General features: G+C 42.9%; 4 protein-coding genes across 7 annotated transcripts; 1 reads left to right on the top strand and 3 right to left on the bottom strand.

The window, feature by feature from the left end:
* Positions 1 to 618: 618 nt before the first annotated feature.
* Positions 619 to 5170, bottom strand: RB195_002948 (uncharacterized protein; the record flags this gene model as incomplete). Of its 2 annotated transcripts, XM_064200419.1 has the most annotated exons (7): positions 619 to 796; positions 853 to 938; positions 3369 to 3473; positions 3531 to 3621; positions 3692 to 3740; positions 4775 to 4906; positions 5098 to 5170. In XM_064200419.1, the coding sequence occupies 7 exons, from the start codon at positions 5168 to 5170 to the stop codon at positions 619 to 621; spliced, it is 714 nt and encodes a 237-aa protein (XP_064056300.1). The 2 variants fall into 2 exon arrangements, with proteins under 2 accessions (XP_064056300.1, XP_013300950.2); XM_013445496.2 differs by lacking the exons at positions 3692 to 3740; positions 4775 to 4906; positions 5098 to 5170 and having other exon boundaries at positions 3531 to 3638.
* A 688-nt stretch (positions 5171 to 5858) lies between these two features.
* Positions 5859 to 6233, bottom strand: RB195_002947 (uncharacterized protein; the record flags this gene model as incomplete). The annotated part of the gene is made up of 1 exon (XM_064200418.1): positions 5859 to 6233. The coding sequence occupies one exon, from the start codon at positions 6231 to 6233 to the stop codon at positions 5859 to 5861; it is 375 nt and encodes a 124-aa protein (XP_064056299.1).
* On the bottom strand, positions 5859 to 7263 carry RB195_002946 (uncharacterized protein; the record flags this gene model as incomplete). Its single annotated transcript, XM_064200417.1, has 2 exons — positions 5859 to 6448; positions 7131 to 7263. The coding sequence occupies 2 exons, from the start codon at positions 7261 to 7263 to the stop codon at positions 5859 to 5861; spliced, it is 723 nt and encodes a 240-aa protein (XP_064056298.1).
* A 1953-nt stretch (positions 7264 to 9216) lies between these two features.
* RB195_002945 (uncharacterized protein) lies at positions 9217 to 17508 on the top strand (the record flags this gene model as incomplete). 3 transcript variants are annotated; one of them, XM_064200414.1, is made up of 6 exons in its annotated part: positions 9238 to 9366; positions 11810 to 11965; positions 14256 to 14339; positions 14386 to 14472; positions 16693 to 17060; positions 17208 to 17508. In XM_064200414.1, the coding sequence occupies 6 exons, from the start codon at positions 9238 to 9240 to the stop codon at positions 17506 to 17508; spliced, it is 1125 nt and encodes a 374-aa protein (XP_064056295.1). The 3 variants fall into 3 exon arrangements, with proteins under 3 accessions (XP_064056297.1, XP_064056295.1, XP_064056296.1); XM_064200416.1 differs by lacking the exons at positions 16693 to 17060; positions 17208 to 17508 and having other exon boundaries at positions 9217 to 9366; positions 14386 to 14595; XM_064200415.1 differs by lacking the exons at positions 9238 to 9366; positions 11810 to 11965; positions 14256 to 14339; positions 14386 to 14472 and having other exon boundaries at positions 16783 to 17060.
* Positions 17509 to 19654: the final 2146 nt, after the last annotated feature.

Here is a 19654-nt window from a genome sequence, read left to right as displayed (position 1 = left end):
TTATGCTTTTTATGTTGTGATCCTCATGATTGTGATGTACCCGCCCTTTACCTGGTTTATAGCGCATCTATCGATTGAACATATTCATCTTGAAGATCGGTATATAGATGCTGAAGCTCATAGCTGCTTAGCCGATAACCTTGATCGAGAGATCGATCTGTACCTGTTGGTATTTGTGAGATGGGTTCTTGTTTGTGCATGCGACGATCTTTTCGTAGCTAGTTGTTCGTTGAATCTCGATCTTGCTAGTGCATATTTCCTTGTTTTGTTATATCAAACAAACAAATCAGCTGGACGCATAAGCGACCACTTGTTCTCTATCTAGAGGATGGGACGTAGAGCTTACACAATTTCTGCATAGCTATGATATAGACTTGCTCTCAACCCTCCTTTCTCTGGTGACGAGGCCGCTAATGTTCGAGTTCCTTTTCCGGGTAAACAGTTTTCCTTTTTTCTGTATGAATGTGTCGTGATCTTTCTGAATAAAGCTAATATTATCTGATAGTTTGGGAATCTTGACTTGGATGTGTTTGGCTTCATAACATGGAGTAAAAACAGAGCTTTATGGTGGGAACTAGGAGGATAAGCATCAGTACAGCGTGAAAGGATCTGAAATCTTCACAAAAAGAAACCATAACTACGATTCCCATACACATCGTCAAGTCGTTGTTTGACTCGTGTGTAGAGGACATTCAGCAATCGTTTTGGGTAGTCTGTCAGCTCCCAACGGCCGTATTGATTCAATCCTGGCTGCCATAGTTCACCCCACCTTTCGGCTGCTGTGTCACGATAATGCCTGAAGAATGTTTGGGATAATCGAGGATATTTTTCTGAGAATGATTGATGATGTACCTGATATACGCGACATTTGGATCCACATGTACTTCACTGTACCCTGGGAAGAAATACTTTACCCGATGTACCCATAGCCAGAAAACCTACAAATAGTATAGGCGTGCGGGCAGAATCATTCGTGTTGTTGTAAACAATGGATCAATGAATTTAAGCAATGAAGTAATCCAGCGAACTGCATATTTTTCGCCTCACTGACGTCAAAGTACATTCTTTTTTTCCTCATTAAAGACAGCGCATCACGAAATTGACGTATTAGGGAAATCCACACATAGGACAGGAAACCCATACAGTTCGAATTGTCGATTACGGAACCAAGCTTGGCTCCGCTCATCTTCCTCTAGTCATCGTAAAAAATGAGAACGGCGTTTGTTTCTACGAGATACGTTAGGACACGCCCTTTTACAGGCTGCGGTCCTTTCAACAGACTATTTATCGATTTTACGTGAAGGTGAAAAGACGTCATTAGCTCGCTCGTGGACATGGTGCGCGCACAAAGGTGGTGCGTTCCAACCTATCCTGTAGGGGAGAACGCAGTTTTTCTCCACGATTAGGGTAGGTGGAGCGGAGTTACGCTGGGTCCCACGATCTACGGCTTCCCTGAGGTTTTCGTACTACGTCAGTTTCGTGATACGCCTCCTTCAAGATCCATATCAATAGGCACTTAGACAAGTACAAGCTGTTTTTTAAAGGCAGCATACCACGAATCTGGGGTGGTACGGATTTCAGGCGGAGTATCCGTATACGGGGTCGTAGATTATGGAGACCGTGGTGGATCCGCTCATCTCTAGCTGAATCACTACAAGCAGCCGGCTCCTGAATGCTTTTTGCTTTGCTTTGAATTGCTTTTTTGTACGATGCGTTCTATTGCAGCGCGTCACCCTTGCACGCGTAGCTCTCTTACTGCCTATTGGGGCAGTCCGAATTGATTTCCGACGAATCGCAGGGCGGAGGCGGAGCAAGTGGAGCGTTGCAATATATGGCGTAGTACAAAACAGCATTCTGGAGGCGGCTGTTTTCAGTGATTCAGGGAGAGATGAGCGGAATTACCCCCGTCTTCATAATCTACGTCCCCGTTTACGGATACTCCACCTGAAATCCGCACCACCTCAGATTCGTGGTGTGCTCCCTTTATCTTCCTATGTCAACTCATAAAATGTGGGAAAAAGTACGCTTCGAAGAGCAATGAGGAGTTTTATCACACGTATAAAACGAAGGTCTTAAGTGGATTGTGGGTTTCAAGGAAAAAAGGGTTGAGTAACGAAAGATTCCTAGCTTTGGACAATTAGCCCAGTCACCGTTATGTCACCGTCATTTCATTGGTCTTGTTTAATATATTTAGGTGTATATATCCTTGACTTCATCTTCTTGTTGCAACTAATATCATTAATTTGAGGCCGCATATACAAGTGTGATTGTTAGTGTGAGTGTACGCATTGGAAAAGTACGAGCTATATAACCTGCAAAGTTAAATGGCGCGAGATTCCCATACATTGCAAAAAGGTGCTGACGTTCAACACATCGCTAAAGCCTATAACCCGAAAGGAAAGCGAGTGGAGGAAGCATGGAATCTTTGACAGCAACCGTTCATTTCGTCACGCTGAACTGCCGAACACTGTTCCATTTAGGCGGAATTCCAACAAACCGCTCTGTTTGTACTTCTACAACTTCTTTGACGAATCGAACTCGTCAAAGAGCTCTGTCACTTGGGCTGTGTGCTGAAAAACAACGACGGCTACGAGAAAAATATTCAGCAAAGATGCGCAGAGGCCTTCTCTGCATTTAACTCCTTAACGAAATGCCTGTGCTGGACCCCTATCACTAATTAAGTTTAGTTGTGAGTCTACTTGTCCGCAATTCGCCCGATCATGGTGTGCATCACCATGCATGTGATAAAGAAGTAAAGGAAGACGGCTGATTGGCTACTTTTGGCCTAGGATATGCCACAATAAAGATCTTTACAAGGAGTTCGCTGTGGTGTACCGGCAAACATGACTGGATGACACGTGGAAGGTATCAACATGTTGCAGTGCCATCGAAAATAGCAACATAAACTCGTCTCTGCTTCTTTGGTCATACGCTGAGGAGACCAGTAGATCGCCTTCTTCCAGGAAGGTTGTTGTGTTTAACATGAAAAAAACCACCTGCCACCAGAAACGTAAGTTCTGGATTGCGGTGGTGAAAGAAGAGTTGAGGACACTCGGCGTAGGGTACCGCTGGATATGAAATAAATTAGTTCTAGCAGATTTAGCAGAAGATTTGGGTTTGACAGTTTTAGCAGAAGATCGAGGTTTGACAGAGCTATGTTCAACGACTGGACGCTTCGGCGAAGCTGTGGGCAATCGCGTCAACCGACAATATCAACCCGCCGATTGGGAGTAGTAAACCATTGTAAATTTGTTGATCCGAAAAACGATGTGAAGTTTTGTTGTTTTGAACTATCGGAAAACAAAGCGCATCAAAATGATCACTGCGGTACACTGATCATAAGCTGTTCTTATCCAAGGGAAACTCACCTTAGTAGGATCCACGACGTACTTTGCGGAGGCACCCACAGCGGGAATTGGTGAAGTGTTGTGGAAAACAAGTGTGGGAAGATGCTCACGGAGAGTGACATCACCCTAAATAGTAGTCAACTCCCAAAAAGCCACCACATGAAGAATCTCGAGAAAGAAAACCTCGTATTCAGCTGGAACTTGTGTTGTTCTTAGCACCCACCGCGGTGTGAATCGCAACATTCCAACATGTGGTTTCTCCAACATTTCTTTTCTAGGTTTTTTTTTCATTTTACTGCACTTAGATGTCTTGGATTCCGAAAAAAAAATCTATTCAAACAAACTGAATGAATTCTGATAAAGTAACGTCTCCGACAGGAATAATTCGTTCATCTAAATCGGCAAAAATCACATGTAAAGATCGATATCTGCTGCGTTGTAAACAATCCTAATCCCTGAAAGCCATGTAAGAGGAAACAATCTGGTGGAAGAAATAGTGGAAAATTTCCTTTGGCTGAATAATGATTGTTTGAAAAGAAGAAATATTCTGGAAGAAAAGAAAAGAAGAAAAGGAATTTTTTAATGACTGTAACAACAGACAGCGCGAAAGCTAAAACACAAGCAGAAATGAGACTTTTTTGGTTAGCGTCCTTTTTTTTTGAAAAAAAAAATGTCTTCACAGATCATCATCGACAGCAGCAAATACTAACTAATCAGTATCGAGAAACATCGACATTTATACGTTGATGTTATTTGTTTTTACTTGTTGACGAGTAGATAACTTATCTACCTGAATGCCAGGGTGTTGGAGCTGCTTTCCCGAATTAGTGGATTGAAAGTATATAACTTCTGCGAAACCACTTTCTACGTAACTCATCACTAGCTGAAAATGAGTCTTATAGATGCAAATAATTGCTAAAATAGGGTGTCTTGTTTCCTCACAAAAAAAAAATAAACCGCGACAACATGGTTATTGGTGGGGTGCGAACCTTTTTGGAGTATTCGTCGATGTCCCTCACGTAAAAATAAAAGTGGTCGACTCCCTGTAGTTTGTGGTGCTCGACCATCTCTACCAACATTAGCCATTTGCGCTCACTACCGAACATTGGTGGGAGGCAAAATGATAATGTGTACTGCAGCTCTAGATAAATTATAAATGGAGATTTTTTCTCATCCACAATTCAAGAGCTATATATAATAGAACCATAAACCATTCATAATTCGTCGGGCGCACGAAAATTCCACGTTATGCGTGGGTTGTACAAAAGTTTTGAGTCAAACAGAGCTTATGATAGGTTTCGGCTTAAGTTTATTCATGTCTTTTAAATCGATACACATGTACTGCGTTCTAACAGTTTCAGCCCATATCAAATATTAGTTTGATCGGAATCGCGCTCCGGAAAATATGCAGAGACCAGCTGTTTTACCTTTATCACCTTGACTCCCATTGATCTTGGTCGAGCGGGCGCCAGTAATTTCTCCATTCGTCTCAACAGCGTGGCAGAGTCGCCCAGTCTGGTTCCTCCTTTTGCGTTGGACACGAAGAGCGTCATCATTTTCTTTAAAGGACTTCATGAAGAGCTACATCCTAACTTTGGTATACGCTCCGAAACCGCTCGTTTCCTCCTGCGCATCTCGGGGATAAGATCGTTCTTCACCTTTACTTCCCGACCCAAATAAACGTAGCTGGTGCATTCAAATATGTTCGTTCCGTTGAGCGTGAATGGGGCATCCGAGATTCACCCGTTACCCATGAACATCGTCTTTTGCAGATCCAGCTGAAGACCGATGCATCCATATGTTTCGTCGAACTCGGTCAGCATTCGTTCTGCTTAGGTGATGCTAGATGTTATCAGTACGACGTCATCAGCAAAGCGTAAACGGTGTAGCTGCCGATCATCAACCTTCACTCCAATGTCGTCACATTCCAGCTTTGGCATTGCGTTCTCGATAGTGGCCATGAATATTTTAGGCGCGATTATATCACCCTGTCGGACCCCTCACTTTAATGATGATATTCTTGTGCAATGGTGAAATTCTTTTTCTGAAGTTACTGTACAACTCCCAAAGTACTTTATGTACTGAGTAGGGACATAGTGGTCGCCAAAGGATTCCATGACCGCTTGTGTCTCAACTGAGTCAAAGGTCTTCTTTAAGTCGGCAAAGGTGAGACATAGCGGCATTTTGTACTCTCGCGATACCTCGATGAGGTGCGAAACAGTGTGAATGTGGTGAATCCCTTTCGAAACCCTGCTTGCTTGCATGACTCTTTTTCATCCAAGACTTTTTCAATAAGCACGGACAGTAAGCAGATTGGGCGATATTTGCCGATATAATGTGGATTTCCCTTCTTATACAACAATACGGTCTCGCTGGTCTTCCACTGTTTAGGGAACTCGCATTCCGACAGGTAAGGCGTAAAGAGTCTTGCCAGAGAGGTGATGAGAACTAGTGGGAAATTCTTCAGATTCAAAGATCTTATCCTGTCAGGATCGGATGCCGTATGAATTCTTACTGACATGATGGCATGTCGTGCTTTGCACGGGAGAACCTCTGACATGTCCGTCTTCGCTCAGATGGTGAGGAGGCAAGTGGACATGGGTGTCGAAAAGAGCAGAAAAGAACTTGTGAATGATTTTCTTCATTCCCCTGCTCGATGCTATGGTTGTTCCCTTCCGGTTCCAGTGAGGACTCATCCTCGCTTTTCGATTGGCGAATTCTCGACGGGCGTAGCGAATGCTCTTTCCCGCCTCTGTAGCTTCGGCCTTTCGGCTCCTTCGGTTCTGGTCTCCTCGCTTTGAGGTTTTCTTTTATCATGCAAAGCTTCGCGAGCTCGGACGTGAGTTCTTGTTTGCCTGCGGCTCGTACAGGTCCACCTTGACGCATCAGCTCTGGAGTTTCCGGAGGCAGGCGTCTCGTGGTGGTTTTTCTCCGGGTCTTCCCAGCGCAGTCAGGATGACACGTTCCACGAGCCGATTGTATTCCTTGTCGATGTTGTCCATTACGGAACCTCTTCCCGAAAGCCGGGTAACGTAGCGAAAAGATCCTAACTAATCGTAGTTCGGACTTCGGTCTTTGAACGTTGAGGGTTTCTCTTCTCTCTGGGAAAACGAAAATCTTCCCCGGAGAAGGCGATGGTCCGATCACGTATAAAACTTGGGCACAACAGCAAAATCCGTCATTCAAAACCTCTTATTGACGATGATGAGGTCAATTTCAGTATGGTACCCTCAATCGAGTGATTCTCTCGTCCAGAGTAGAGAGGAGGACTTTTGGAATTGCGAGCTCCCATGGATGGTCTTAGTCGTCATGATAAACTCGGAAACAATGACCTTGTAAAAGGTATCATTTTCTGTGTAGAACTTCTCCATATGAAAGCTTTGACCAACAACAGCAGGTCGTAAGTTGTTTGAAAGAGTCGATGTTTTTTGCCATACTCGGACGGGGACCCCAAATCCAACAACTCATGTATTGTCGCATGTTCCTAAGAATAGTTCTTCTCCAGTACCATGCAGGGCGCTTAGTGGGTGGCGTCATTTTGTCTCGGTCAGTCCGATGACTTTCTACTTAAACTTCCTGGCTTGCATCATCAGATCTTCAATGACCGCATCCGATGCAAGCGTACATGCGTTATAAGCACAAATCGTCATCTTAGTCCTCTTCTGTTTTGGTAGCCTAGATGACTCCTGCAACCCCATCCTCCCTATCGCTACAGTACTAGGCTTTCTTCCGGAATCAGGAGGCTCTTTCTTATTACCGTGAGAAGCATATAATTTTAGACACCATGGGCAGGTTGCATGCCTCCAGTCCTATGAGTTTTGGGGAAAACTCTTGGAGTGAACAGGTGGAGATTATTTGTTGGAGGCGGCTCCAGACCGCCTCCTTTGCACCTTCCAGTCGCTTGAATGCAAGCCATTGGCCGGACCGACTCAAAGATGTAATGAGTGGGTCCTACCGGAGCAGAAACAGTGACTCCGTCCCCTGGATCCACCTGCGTCTCAGGGCAGGCGCAAGGTCGCTTTTCTGCGATTAGCCCCCTATCCACCAACTGGGGACGCGCCACGTAGCCTCGCGACTAACCGGCTGTAATCTCTTTAGTGGGGCACACTCGTAAACCATCTGTTTAATTTAGGTAAATCGTTAACGTTTGTGATAAACGTTGCTTAAGGGAGGCACTAAAAAATCAGTAGTAGAAGTATTCGATGAATGAACTGAGTGAGTTGATTTCTGATCGCAAGTTTCCAGTTTCAGGATATCTCCAGGATATTTTTGAGAATCAAAACCTAGGATCACACTCAGAGATTCTCAAACTGCTTGCGCACGTAGAATCAGCAATCGGAAAAGAGTGTAGAATAGAAGAATTTAGAGTAATTGTCTCACGAATGGTGTTCCTGTCGAGGATTGAAACCGCCTCCGTTATTTCATCCGATAATCTTTCGGTGATACTCATGAAAGTAGCGTTTGGTTTCTTGCAACAATGCACAGTATATTTCGGAAACACAACAGTTTGCACAGGTAGGTAGATTTCTCTCCAGGCACTGTTCAGGTATCGGCAGTAAACAATACTCCTGGAAGATTTCAAAAGAGAATGAAGTCAAAATACAGAGGCTGTAAGGAAATTTATTGTGTTAGTTATCTAATTATTAATTATTCTAATTACTTCAACCATGAAAATATTCTATCGCTAAAATAGTCCTTTTAACTATTTGAATTAGTACTATTTACTATTTTTAAAACTATTTCAATTATTGTACTAATGGATCTCGTGTAGGAGTCTGATTTGTAGCTACTCGCGGTGGCCTTTTATCATATTTTTTATGAGCTTTATTTTTATGGGCTTGTATTATTGCCTGACGCTGTTCTATATACCTTCACCGAGACGTGTCATCTTTAAATACAGCTCTGCTCTAAGTTTCATTTACTCGCACAGAATCCATCCATTCGTCACTATGGCGCCTCGCGTTAACTACCCATCGACACTGAGTGACCCGCGTACATCAATTCGACAGTGCCCAGCGGTTCAGCTAAACTAAATGGAGAGTTATTACCAAGGATTCCGCGCTTCGTCTAGGTATTTGACCTATTTGAATGCGACTTCGGCTTCTTCTTTTTCGATCTTGGACATGAAAGAAATGGCAAGAGTGGTCAGCCTTTGCCCCATAGCTAGGCCTCTAAGTTGTCGGTAGTCTCACGACCGCCGAAAAATAGAGCAATTCAGAAACTCATTTATCACTGTCATGATTTGCGTAATGGTCAGTCCGTATATGTTCAATGAAGCCTGGTTCTTCATTGAACAAACGATGTCGTTCGATGCGACATCGTTTGAGACCTTCGTATAAAGTGAAGTAACGTTAGAGGACTCTATTACACATTTAGGTTTGAAGAAGGCGCTGCGAAATTGTTTAAGGAAAATTATGTTGAGTAACCAGAAAATTCTTTCTGTGGGGCCCCCAATACCACTTGTGATAGGTCTCACTTTAAAGTCACCTGGATTATTCGAAGCGAGGCCATTTTCGGAGGGTTTGTGGGTTTTTATCACAGCGTATAGGAGTGGAAATGCAAGTAAGTCATTATTGAGACGCATAATCAGGTTTTTTAGGTAGTCCTGTTTCCGCTGTTTCGACCCACACCCTATTCAGACGGAGATATTGTTTTCTGTTCTGATTATATCTGGTAAAGCCAAAACGACATGAAGCACGTGTCAATGATGAGCTTTGCACGCCGTAACCGTTCCTTTTAGGGGCGGAGCTTCCTGATGTAGGAGACAGAGCGATCTTTGCTGCTAGGCTCATAAGTGCCCTCGTTCAGAGGACACGAAGAAAACCCTAGCCCCAGGACACGATCAAGGACACATGGAACGATGCTGCCGATGCCACTGCCACGTCAGCCCATGCCACACGAGGATACTCCCGATGGGAGCGACGCGCAGACAAGAGGTAAAGCTTGCTTCATTCACGAGTCGAGGGCTGCTCCCACTGTATTGGTTGCACAGAGTGGTTCATCCGTTGCTGCGAAGCAGGTGCGATTGTCGGACGGTAGGTTTGCCTGTGCTTCCGCTGTTATTTCCTGTGTAGTGTAGTTGTTTCGTTGCTTCGTTTTGTTCTTTTTGTACGGTCATTGTTTTGTATGGAGTGCACCCATGGCCACGACATTGGTTAGTAGTAAGTTTTTGCTCTTGGTTTTCCGTTGGTTTTTGAAAAAAGAAAAGTTTGATAGCCACAAAAAGGTAGAAAAAGCCAGAGCGCCGAGAAAAAGTTTAAAAGGTCAAAAATAAGAACCGGGCGTGGGTATAAAACGCTGTGAGAGGCTTACGAGAGAGTCGACGTTTTTGTTGAGGATGCCGCGTGATTACGTATCGGATGAGTGAAATTGGGATGCGAAGTTGTGGTGACGTTCATGTAAATTGTTGCAGTAGTAAGTCCAGTGTGGATGTTGAGGTTAAGGGCCCCAGTAGTTGCGGTAGGACGACTAGGCTGCGTTTTAGCAAGTCGTTGATGTGTTGTGGGGAAGAGTTTTGAAGCACCGAGTAAGTGGTCCCAGAGTTGAGGATTGTGAAGCACTGACGATGAGTATAGCAACGCGTGATGGCCATGAGCCATTGTTTTACCTGGGGGCGAGGTCACGACCGAGAAGCGCGAGGGCGCGCTAAGTCATGCTTGGGGTTTCGGGAACAAGAAGGTTAGCCGGTACGCCCGGGTGCAGGACAAGAGGTACCCGTGGAAACCGGCTGACCGCTCATGTCCTCCCTTCAGCACCGCGCTTCTCCGCGTAATTACGGCTGCCGCTCCACCAGCTAGGCATCCTCCACGACCGTCTGAGATCACCTGCACCCCGCCTCCCTATTGCTCTCTGATCAACGCCGCGCGCGACGTTCGCGTCGCGATGAAGCGGTGGATAGTGCGAATTTTGAAGGAATGGGAGTGAAAAACGAATTGCCGCAGCGAATTCTGATGTACGGATATAGTAAACCAAGCGCATATTATTGGGAATAAAAGAGAAGAATTGGATCCTTCTATCCAATGTAACTTTACATAAGTAAAAATTATCTCAAAAAGATGCTCCAGGAAAAAGAATAACATACATATATTTTCAAAGATCTCATAATTTAACACATTTCATGCTCCAAGTTTTCTATATAAACTAGTAGTGCATAAGTATGTGTTTGTCACGATGTCATTCAGCGAATTCGTGTTCAACCTCAACTGCAGCACCTATAATAACAGTAAATTTATGCGCTAATTACTTTGTATACATTCCTTAAACTTCTTTCTACATTTTACCTTTTCAAAATTTTACTTAGATATAATGTTTATATCGAGCGTCTGTCAAGTACTTCAATACTTGCTTGTACGTTTTATACAGTTTTATATAATAGAACTTTGTATGGTTCTTCAAACTTCTTTCAACACCGTTTTATCGCTTCATTTTTATCTATTCTCTACATAAAATCAATACGAGAGGTTAGGTGTGTTAGTGGCGAACAGAGAGCTTTGTATTTTCGAGATATACCTTTAGGTACAGTGTATGTCTGCGAGGCATTATTCGCGCCTCGTTAATCGTTGGATGCCAGTTTTACCCAGCTAGATAAGCAAAAAGAAATCCTTAAAAAGCGAAGAAAAAAGTAAAGAAGATGGCATAACACCGATCAGTGGGACATTTTTTGAAACATCTCTTGCACTCCCAGGGATGAATGAGTGTTTTTCACCTAACAAGTCGAGACAGGATAATTTCTTTTTCACTCGCATTTCTAAATGGCATGTCACTTATACAAACCTATTTCATTCTTTCCTTCTTTTATATTAACTTACAAGCACACTTTATGTAGACCTTCGAACAACATCTAATACCAGGTACTTTCCTTTTTGTTCGATTTTAAAAGCGCATTATAAAAGCTGTGGACGCGGCGAAAAAAAAATCGTCGTAATAGCGGTAGACGCGGCGAAATGGGAGGGGAGGGCGGAGTGGGCGGGGCGTCTTGAAGACGTAGCACAAGAGGAGCAATCAGGCTACTGTAGCGATTATGACGGTAGACAGGAGACGCGAGGTGCAATTAACGACGCTCATTAGCCTCCGGGATACGCGGCGGCACATCATACGGGTACCTCTTGACCGTTCCCCGGTACGCCCCGATGTCTAGATTAGTACCGGCCGGTACGGCCCTATGTCAGGATTAGTGTCGTGAACATTGTTGCCCGGTTGAGTAGTTGCCTAGTTTAGGTTTTGTTTTTGTGCACCGTTTCTTCTTGGAGGGGTTCATAGGTTTTTCTTCTGTGTTTGCTTCGTTGGTGACGTTCGTGTTTTCTGCTCATTGTGCTTTTTTTCTTTTCGTTTGCTGGTTCCCTCCTCTCTTCGGCTTTCCCTCTTTTTGGCGTCAGTTTTGCCTTGGGTATCTTTCACTCTCTTTCTTTTGAGGCCTTTTGTGCATTTTTTGTAGTGTCGCGAATCGAAACTGATCGATATAGACGTGGACCAGGGTGTTGCGAAGCTTCGAAGAGTCGAATTTTGAGCTTGGAGTTTCCAAACACTTATGCGCGTATTGGGACTTGAGCATGCCACAAGACAAGGCCTGCTCCGCTCGCCCCCGCTTTGCCATTCTAAATAAGGAGTCACGCGATTTGGTAGGTTAAGAATTTGACGTCATGGTATTCTAGCTAACATTCTACTCCCATTTGCTTAAACTCTTTTTTCATTATCATTATTGTATTCTTAACGTTTTTTGCATATCTCTTACCTCTCGTTTCTTCCTCTCTAATATGATACTCTCGTTTTAGTGGCTATATCTTTTCATTATTCCTTTTGCATATCATATGCCGCTTTTCAATTTAGTCCTACATCTTGTTAACGAATATAGTGCATTGACGCCTTCTACCTTCAAAATCACTTTCGTTACATTTTTTTTGGCTTCATCCCAAAAATTTCTACTTTCCGCTCATATTAGTTTTGTAGTCTTGCATCTTTCCCGAACTCCTGCGCTGCGTACTTTGCCGCAGCATTGGTTATACAACGGTGAGTCTTTTCGAGAGCCGGCGTTCGTATATAACATCCTTGGTTCGTGTAGCGAGAGTTCTTCATAGCATCATTTCAAGAAGCAATGGGTTCCTCTGTCACTCATTCGCGCGCTTTGCCTCCTCATACTAGGGTTGTTGCCCCGATATGGTTTTGGCGGTAGAGAATAGAATTGACGCTATTCCTCTTGCAGCAGCTTATAGCCCTATATCCAGACTAGTGTCGTTCTCAGATTTAGGCGACGACCTGTTTTCACTGTGCCTTCGTCGTCTGAAAGCTGGGCTCTCCTTCTGCGACTCCACAGTAACAGTACATGTAGATTTCCCTATCTGCGACGAGGATGCGACGCAGAAACGAGGATACGGCGCGTGAGAATTTGGAGGAGTTGGACCAGCAGAATCGCTCCGATTTCAGTGCGATAAATTTGCATCTTAAGCAAGCGTTTGTGGGACTGCAGCACCGCTATTTGCGAGGTAGGCCTTGTCTTGCGTGCAACAGCCTGTAGAGTTGTCAGTGACGTTCGCTGACCGTCTGCTGAACTTGGTTCGGTCTGCCACCGGCCAGGACCCCAGGAGTAGCCAAAGGTGGTCAGAAGGAACACCTTCTTGAAGAGTTTGTTGCCAGATTACTCCCGAATGTTGGATACTACGTCAAGCTGGACAATCCTTCGACGTTTGAGCGAGCGACCCAAATGGTCGAGCAGCTGCGGGTATATAGCTGTTACAACAGTGGAGGAATTGGTCACCTTGCTCAACAATGTCCGTCGTTCAGAGTACAGGCACAGGGTACAGGTACGAATCGACCTAATTTTCGTTAGCTGTTGCGGTTTTGCAACCGTCAATCTTTACCTAATGTTGTGCATCACAATTCTGATGCTCTTTCTCAAGAACTTTTGCAAACCCGTGAATAAATCAACACTCTCTCCATCTCTTTGCGGGATTAACAAACTGCCCACGAGCTGACTGAACCGTGAGTAACAGCTTATACCTCTAGGAACCTGCCATAATTCGCTACTCGTTTGCTCACTAGTTCATTCGTGCATGTTTCGGCTTGTGCGGTTAGCACCTCTTTATCTCCGTTGTGTACAAAAAGAACGATTTTGATTTTGTTGTGGTGATCCTTAGTTCCGCTTATGTTGTTTTTTCTTGGTAGTTAGCGCCAAATGAGCTGCTCGTTGTAAACGACCTTATTTGCCAGGATCCGGGAGATTTCAAGTCTAGTGTATCTCCAAGCCGGGATTCGGCCGACGTCTAGTCTAGTTTATCTTTGAGCCAGTATTATACCGATCTCTAGTCTAGTTTACCACATACCACATGCCGGGATCCGGTAGATTTTAAGTATAGTTCTTCCATCGGTTGGAATCCGACCGACGTTCAGTCCACTGTCTTCACACGTGCAAATGTACCTTCTACCCGGGATCCGGGTGACTTCTAGATTAGCTCAGTGACATCTGCTAATGGTTTTCATTCCCGGGATCCGGCTGACATGAAGCCTAGTCTCTTTGTGGACACATCTAGAGCTGTCCCCTACTTTCCTAACAATCGGACATTTGGCTGCGTCGTCTCCTCAAACTTCGTTTCGCCGGGATTCAGGCGATCTCCTTTCCTGCTCTTTCTGGATACACCTCGATATTTCTGAAGGAACCTCACTAGCAGATGACAGCGTCGACTCTATCCCTCTCCTTCCTCGCGCTTAACCGGCTACTTTTTTGCATTTATGAAGCATACCTCCATCACGTCTTTGGCGTCCCGATTGCCATTCATGCATTTTGGCGGACTTTGAAAGCATTTAGATGCTATCTCTCTTTTTTTAGAGATAGGTATAAGTGCTGGACGGACTTGGAGTAATGGGGAAGGTGTAAGTGAAGGGCTTTACATGCTGGCCGATAGATAACCGTTTCAGGAAGGAGCTTCCTGTGGTGGCAGAGCGACCTCGAACCACGTGGTGGACCACGGCGATAGCTCTTGTCCCACGAGAGTGCTACCGGTGGGAGCGACACAAAGACTAGATGTGAAGTTTGTTTCATTTGCAGGTCAAGAGCTGCTTCCATTTTGGGACGCTTACTCAGAGCGCAGCAGCTTACGCCGCTGCACTCGAAGAGGAGCTTTTCAGCGTAGAGGTTAGGATCCAAAGGGAACTACCACCATCCTCCACAGCAGTTCGCGATAGTCCCATGTGGATTCCACCCCAGCTACGAGTGCACCCGCCTACACAACTGCACAGAGCTTCATGTCGCCCATAGCTCATACGTACCTGGACGTATAGTCAAACATAGTCAAACAACTGATTGCGTACAGTGTAAGGGGGCCACCGTAGACAGGTAGCAATTAGATTTGTGAACCCGGACTCTCGGTTGCCCTATTTATAGCAGTCGCTATAAGTCATGTGAGTACATGATTTTGGTACAGCTATGTATTTTATACATATGGCGGAAGTTACCCAGATATTGCCAAAGGTGATATTGTCCAGCACACTGCGGAAACCTTACCTACTGTGCGCTCTTACTGTTGATGAGGTTGGGCAGAGGTGTGTTCTACGGCGACACCGCTACGTTAATACCACTTCAGCAAATAATAGCACCAACCCAAATCAAACAAGTCATTGTAGTGACTATTTATTTACTCAACCCATTGATGACAGCGCTTATTTTCGCATGTCTGGTACGTGAGACAAGCACGTTTTAAGGCATATTCCTACCGCAGCTCTACAGCTTTACATTTTTACATGACTTAGTTTGTAATTGTTGATATCCCACTATGAAGGTTTTTTTTATTCCCATTCATTTTCTTTATATAGATATTGAAGATATTAAAAACTTAAGGGACAAAAGTGGATGAATCTGAGTTATACAATTTGGAGAATGATTTTGAGAAGTTACTCTTTGAATCTGATGAAGGAATATTGGAAGCTACTAGAAAATTATTCTATCTTCAATCAATCGATAGTTGTGTCTGCAGATAAACAATCTGATTCGGGAAGTGATAAATGTCGTCGGTATCAGCTAGTGAGAGTGAACACAAATGGTCAACCGAAACTCTCATGAACAAATCAACTTTTACTAGCCATTTTTTAACAGCGAAATGTTGTCACTATTTGTCGAAGAAGCGAATAAACAGGGAATGCCAAAGGATCCCAAATTTAAGGACATATATGCTGCGAAATAAAAGAAATCGCTTTTGTATACAAACGTGAGTTGTGCAATGCGGCTGTGAGAAAGTCTACAAGCATGAAAAAAAAATGATTCCTGCCGTTCCGAAGCAATATCGTGTATAGAGAATGCATCCCTTCCAAGAGGCATAAGTACGAGTCGAGTGTTTCAAGCTATGTCGCGAATGTAAAAGCCGTTTTTGAAACCAATTTTCCCAAACATTGCACAGAAAATGTGATCTGTCAATTAAAATTAACAAAGATAATGAACCAAATAAGTACGAAAAGACTTTCAAAAAAGCGAAATCTTGAGAAATACCCGTTGCAAGGTGTGCGGCTCAACATTGGGCCGAGCTGCCGTCGAACGGTAACGTTATTAATTTGCTAGATCTGATTTGCAAAAGATGAAGGGGAATCATTTCAAGAAAAAGATCCTTACAAAATTGAGTGCAACTTAGTCATACCTCTTCAATGACTCGATAGTTACCACCATATAGGTTGGGAAATCATAGGCGGTTATTAGCGAAAATGAATAATTCATAGGTAGCATTTCCTTAGTACCATCGTGTCGAGTTTTTTGAAATAGAATCCAATCCTGTGTTTTGTCTGGGAACATGTGAAATACAGGAAGACAGTCTATGATGCTGTTTGCTCCAATTCCAGCGGATCCTAGAAGTGTAACATAACCTAATTAAAAATGGTGTACAGTAACGTGTCGTGTTCACTTTGTTCTATAACCGTCACAAATTGTGTTCAATTGAATGAGTGCGGTCTGCCTCTGATGGGGAGAGGCAGAGGAAAAATTGAGGTACGACGCGTGCGTCGCGGTCATTCAATTGAACATATCTGATGTCCGCTGCACATACACTAGCGGCCAAAAATCAATTGACAAACGGTTTTTCCGGGTTTTCTCCTCTGAAAATTGCTGAATCGTTTCCAAAATTGTAGCAGAAATTGTTAGTTTTTCACTTTTTAATTTTTGATTTATGTTATGTATCTTCTATGTTTTTCTTCCGGATTTTTTTAAATTTTATAATTTTCTATTGTATTTGGATTATGGGTAGAACATTTGGAGCACGCCATATCTCAACTGAAACTCGAAAGTCCATTCTTCGAAGAATCGGTCAAGGAATGAGGCAAGTCGAATTAGCAAAACTCTTTAATGTCTCTAGAGCGACCACTTTTTTTGAAGAGGGTATCAACCTGTGGAGTAATTGGAGCAGCGCCGAATCCAGGACGAAACCGGATGACTACACGAGTTACGAATAGGAACATCCTTCGAATGAGTCGTTCTAATCCTAGGCTCACTGCCTACGATATTAAAAGTGAATTGGCCATCGCAAATCAACAGATCCCATCAGTTAGAACTGTCCGAAGACACCTACAAGATGCCGCATTCAGTGGAAGGCGTCCTGCAAAAACACCACTCATTTCAAAAAAGAATCGTGTTGCTCGTGTCAAATGTGTTAAGGAACATATTGGTTGGACTCCCCAGCAGTGGAACAAAGTTCTATTTTCTGATGAATCTAAGTTTAACTTAATGGGAAGTGATGGTATTAAGTAAGTCAGACGTCCAGCCGGAAAAAGATTTCATCCCATGTAGCAACTGCCCACTGTAAAGCATGGTAGATGAAACATCATGCTTCGGGGTTGCTTCAGTAGTCATGGAGTCGGACCTCTTCACCAAATTCATTGAAATTTGGACAGATACGGCGATGTGGAGATCTTAGAAACAACAATGCGTCCATTTGCTCTTCAAATCATTGGCAGAGGATTCATCTTTCAGCAAGATAATGACCTGAAACACACATCTTCGCATATTTCTGACTGGTTCAACCGGCGTCGTGTGGAAACTCTTGACTGGCTAAGTCAGTCTCCGGATCTGAATCCGATTGAACATTTATGGGAAGAACTGGAACGTCGCATGAAAGGGAAAAAAGCCCAAAAATTTATTCAATTTGAAGAAGCCTGGAAGGCTATCCCACACTCTTGTCTTGACAATTTCTAGGACTCGATGCCACGAAGATGCCAGCCTGTTATTGGTGCTGAAGATTTTGCAACGAAGTACTAGTGCTGTTATTTTGTTATTGTTACGATATTTTGGTTATTGAAAGTTGTTATCAAGTTTTTTGTTCAAATAAACTGACTACGTGATTTTTCGTTTGTTTTAATAAAATCGAATAATCGATAATTTTTTAGATCCTGATTGCTGATATTCTTTTCTAAGGCTAGAAAACGTGACAGAGATAATTGACGCAAGTTTGGAGACGATTCAGCGATTTTCAGAGGAGAAAACTTCGAAAAACCGTTCGTCAATTGATTTTGGTCGCTACTGTACCTGTGTATACGAGTGGATTCGGTGTTCTCGCTTCCTCCGCACGGTTTTCATAAAATATATACATCAAGGTTGTTACGCAAATAAACCAGCTAGCGAAGAGGATTTCTTTCATCTGCTGAAAACAATTTACGTTTAGCTCTTCTTCAACTGGTGTTGTCCTTAACAATATCATGAAAATCTATCCCTTGTAATACTCGATCTTTGAGAACAATTACATTGCTACAAAAATATGGTTACCTTGGATAAAGAGGAATGCACCCCCAAGTGAATGAAATAAATATAAAAAATAATGAATAAAACAAAGTTATCGGTAATTAAACGAAAACTTACTCTTTTCTATTTCCATTTTTTTTACATACAGTAGGAAAAAGAAAAAAACGCTAAAAAAACACCTTCTCACAAATCCGAGACTGTTTTTTCATTGCTCACCATAAAATTAACGATTGTCAAATAGTTGATTGCTATTAAGTTTGAAAGAGATGCGAACGAATATTTGAGTTGATTTAATGAATTGGAACAAATTTAAACAAAATTAGTTCAGAGTAGAGAACATCAAGAGAACTCGCAACGCATTAAAACTTGATGAATTACCTCTTCAGATGGATCTCTTGATCGGATCTGAACATGGAACAACCGTCAGTTGCTAGCCAAGCAACGATTGTGATCAGAATGCACTTCAAGATAAACGCGAGCAAAAAAATAAGTTGCTTAGGTAACCTCCAGAGCGTGGAGGTGAGTTTTAAAGCGATCTAGAACGCTAGCTTTTGAGCTTCTCTAGATAGGAATTTTCCGTAATCTGTCTAGCAAATAACCTAAATTCAACTTAATTTCGCACAAACAGACATAATTAATTCTGAGGTATTCCACAAGTGTCCCGTATATCACCTTTCCATCGACGAAGTATGGAAATGAATATGCAGTAGGTGTTGGAGTGGAGTGAAAATCTTGAAATTTTTATTTGTTTGATTATTTAAATTATTATTTGTATAATTACATATTGATTTACATACGAATTGTATTGTTACTTACATATTTCATATTGTTATACGTTCATTTTAATATGCGTGAAGATGCACCATAAACAAAAGTAAGGAGATTCCCACAGAGTTCAGCACAAGGCTCCTTGCAGAGCAAGAATAATTAGAGAAACAATCTACTTTTTTCACCAAAAATGCAGCCAGCTAGCTTAAAAACCTTTTTTTCTTTCAAGCTCCCTTGTATTATTGCGAAATACAGGTTTACAGATTTAAAATCGTACTAGTCTTCCCGTTTACGTTCCAAACGTCCAACTCACATTCTAGACGGGCGTTTTTTTAAAAATAATTTCCGCTTTGCCTCCGTTCCGACAGTAATATGGTCTTCTGTTTGAGGACAACAATATGCAAACGGATGTAGGAGCAAATGGGAGACTTTCAAAAAACCTTCCAAGTCAGTAGCTGTTCACGAGAAATTGCGTCAAAAGAATCGCAAACACCGCTTGGGACTGTGGCCAATCTTCTTTCATCGTACGCCGTTCTCTCCATGAAAAAAACTCCTTCGTCCTTCCGTGCATATTACGTGAAATTGTTGTAAACATGTAAAACATCACTGTCTGACAGTCTTTCATTCTCTCTCTGAGATTCCAAAACAAAGAAGGAAAAAAAAGAAAGAAATTAAAGCTTCAAAATATAAAAACACCGAATACCCTGTCACTACACAAACAACTGATTGTGTGAAATTAACTCACACATCCATTATCAGTGCTTGCGTGTACGTTCGCCATCACTATGACATCACATATGTAAAAATTTCATAAACAAATTTGTTATGGCACAGA

Source organism: Necator americanus, chromosome IV, assembly GCF_031761385.1.
Source record: "Necator americanus strain Aroian chromosome IV, whole genome shotgun sequence".
Classification (NCBI taxonomy): domain Eukaryota; kingdom Metazoa; phylum Nematoda; class Chromadorea; order Rhabditida; family Ancylostomatidae; genus Necator; species Necator americanus.
Note: the sequence above shows the minus strand (reverse complement) of the source record. Positions and strands in the feature narration are given on the sequence as shown.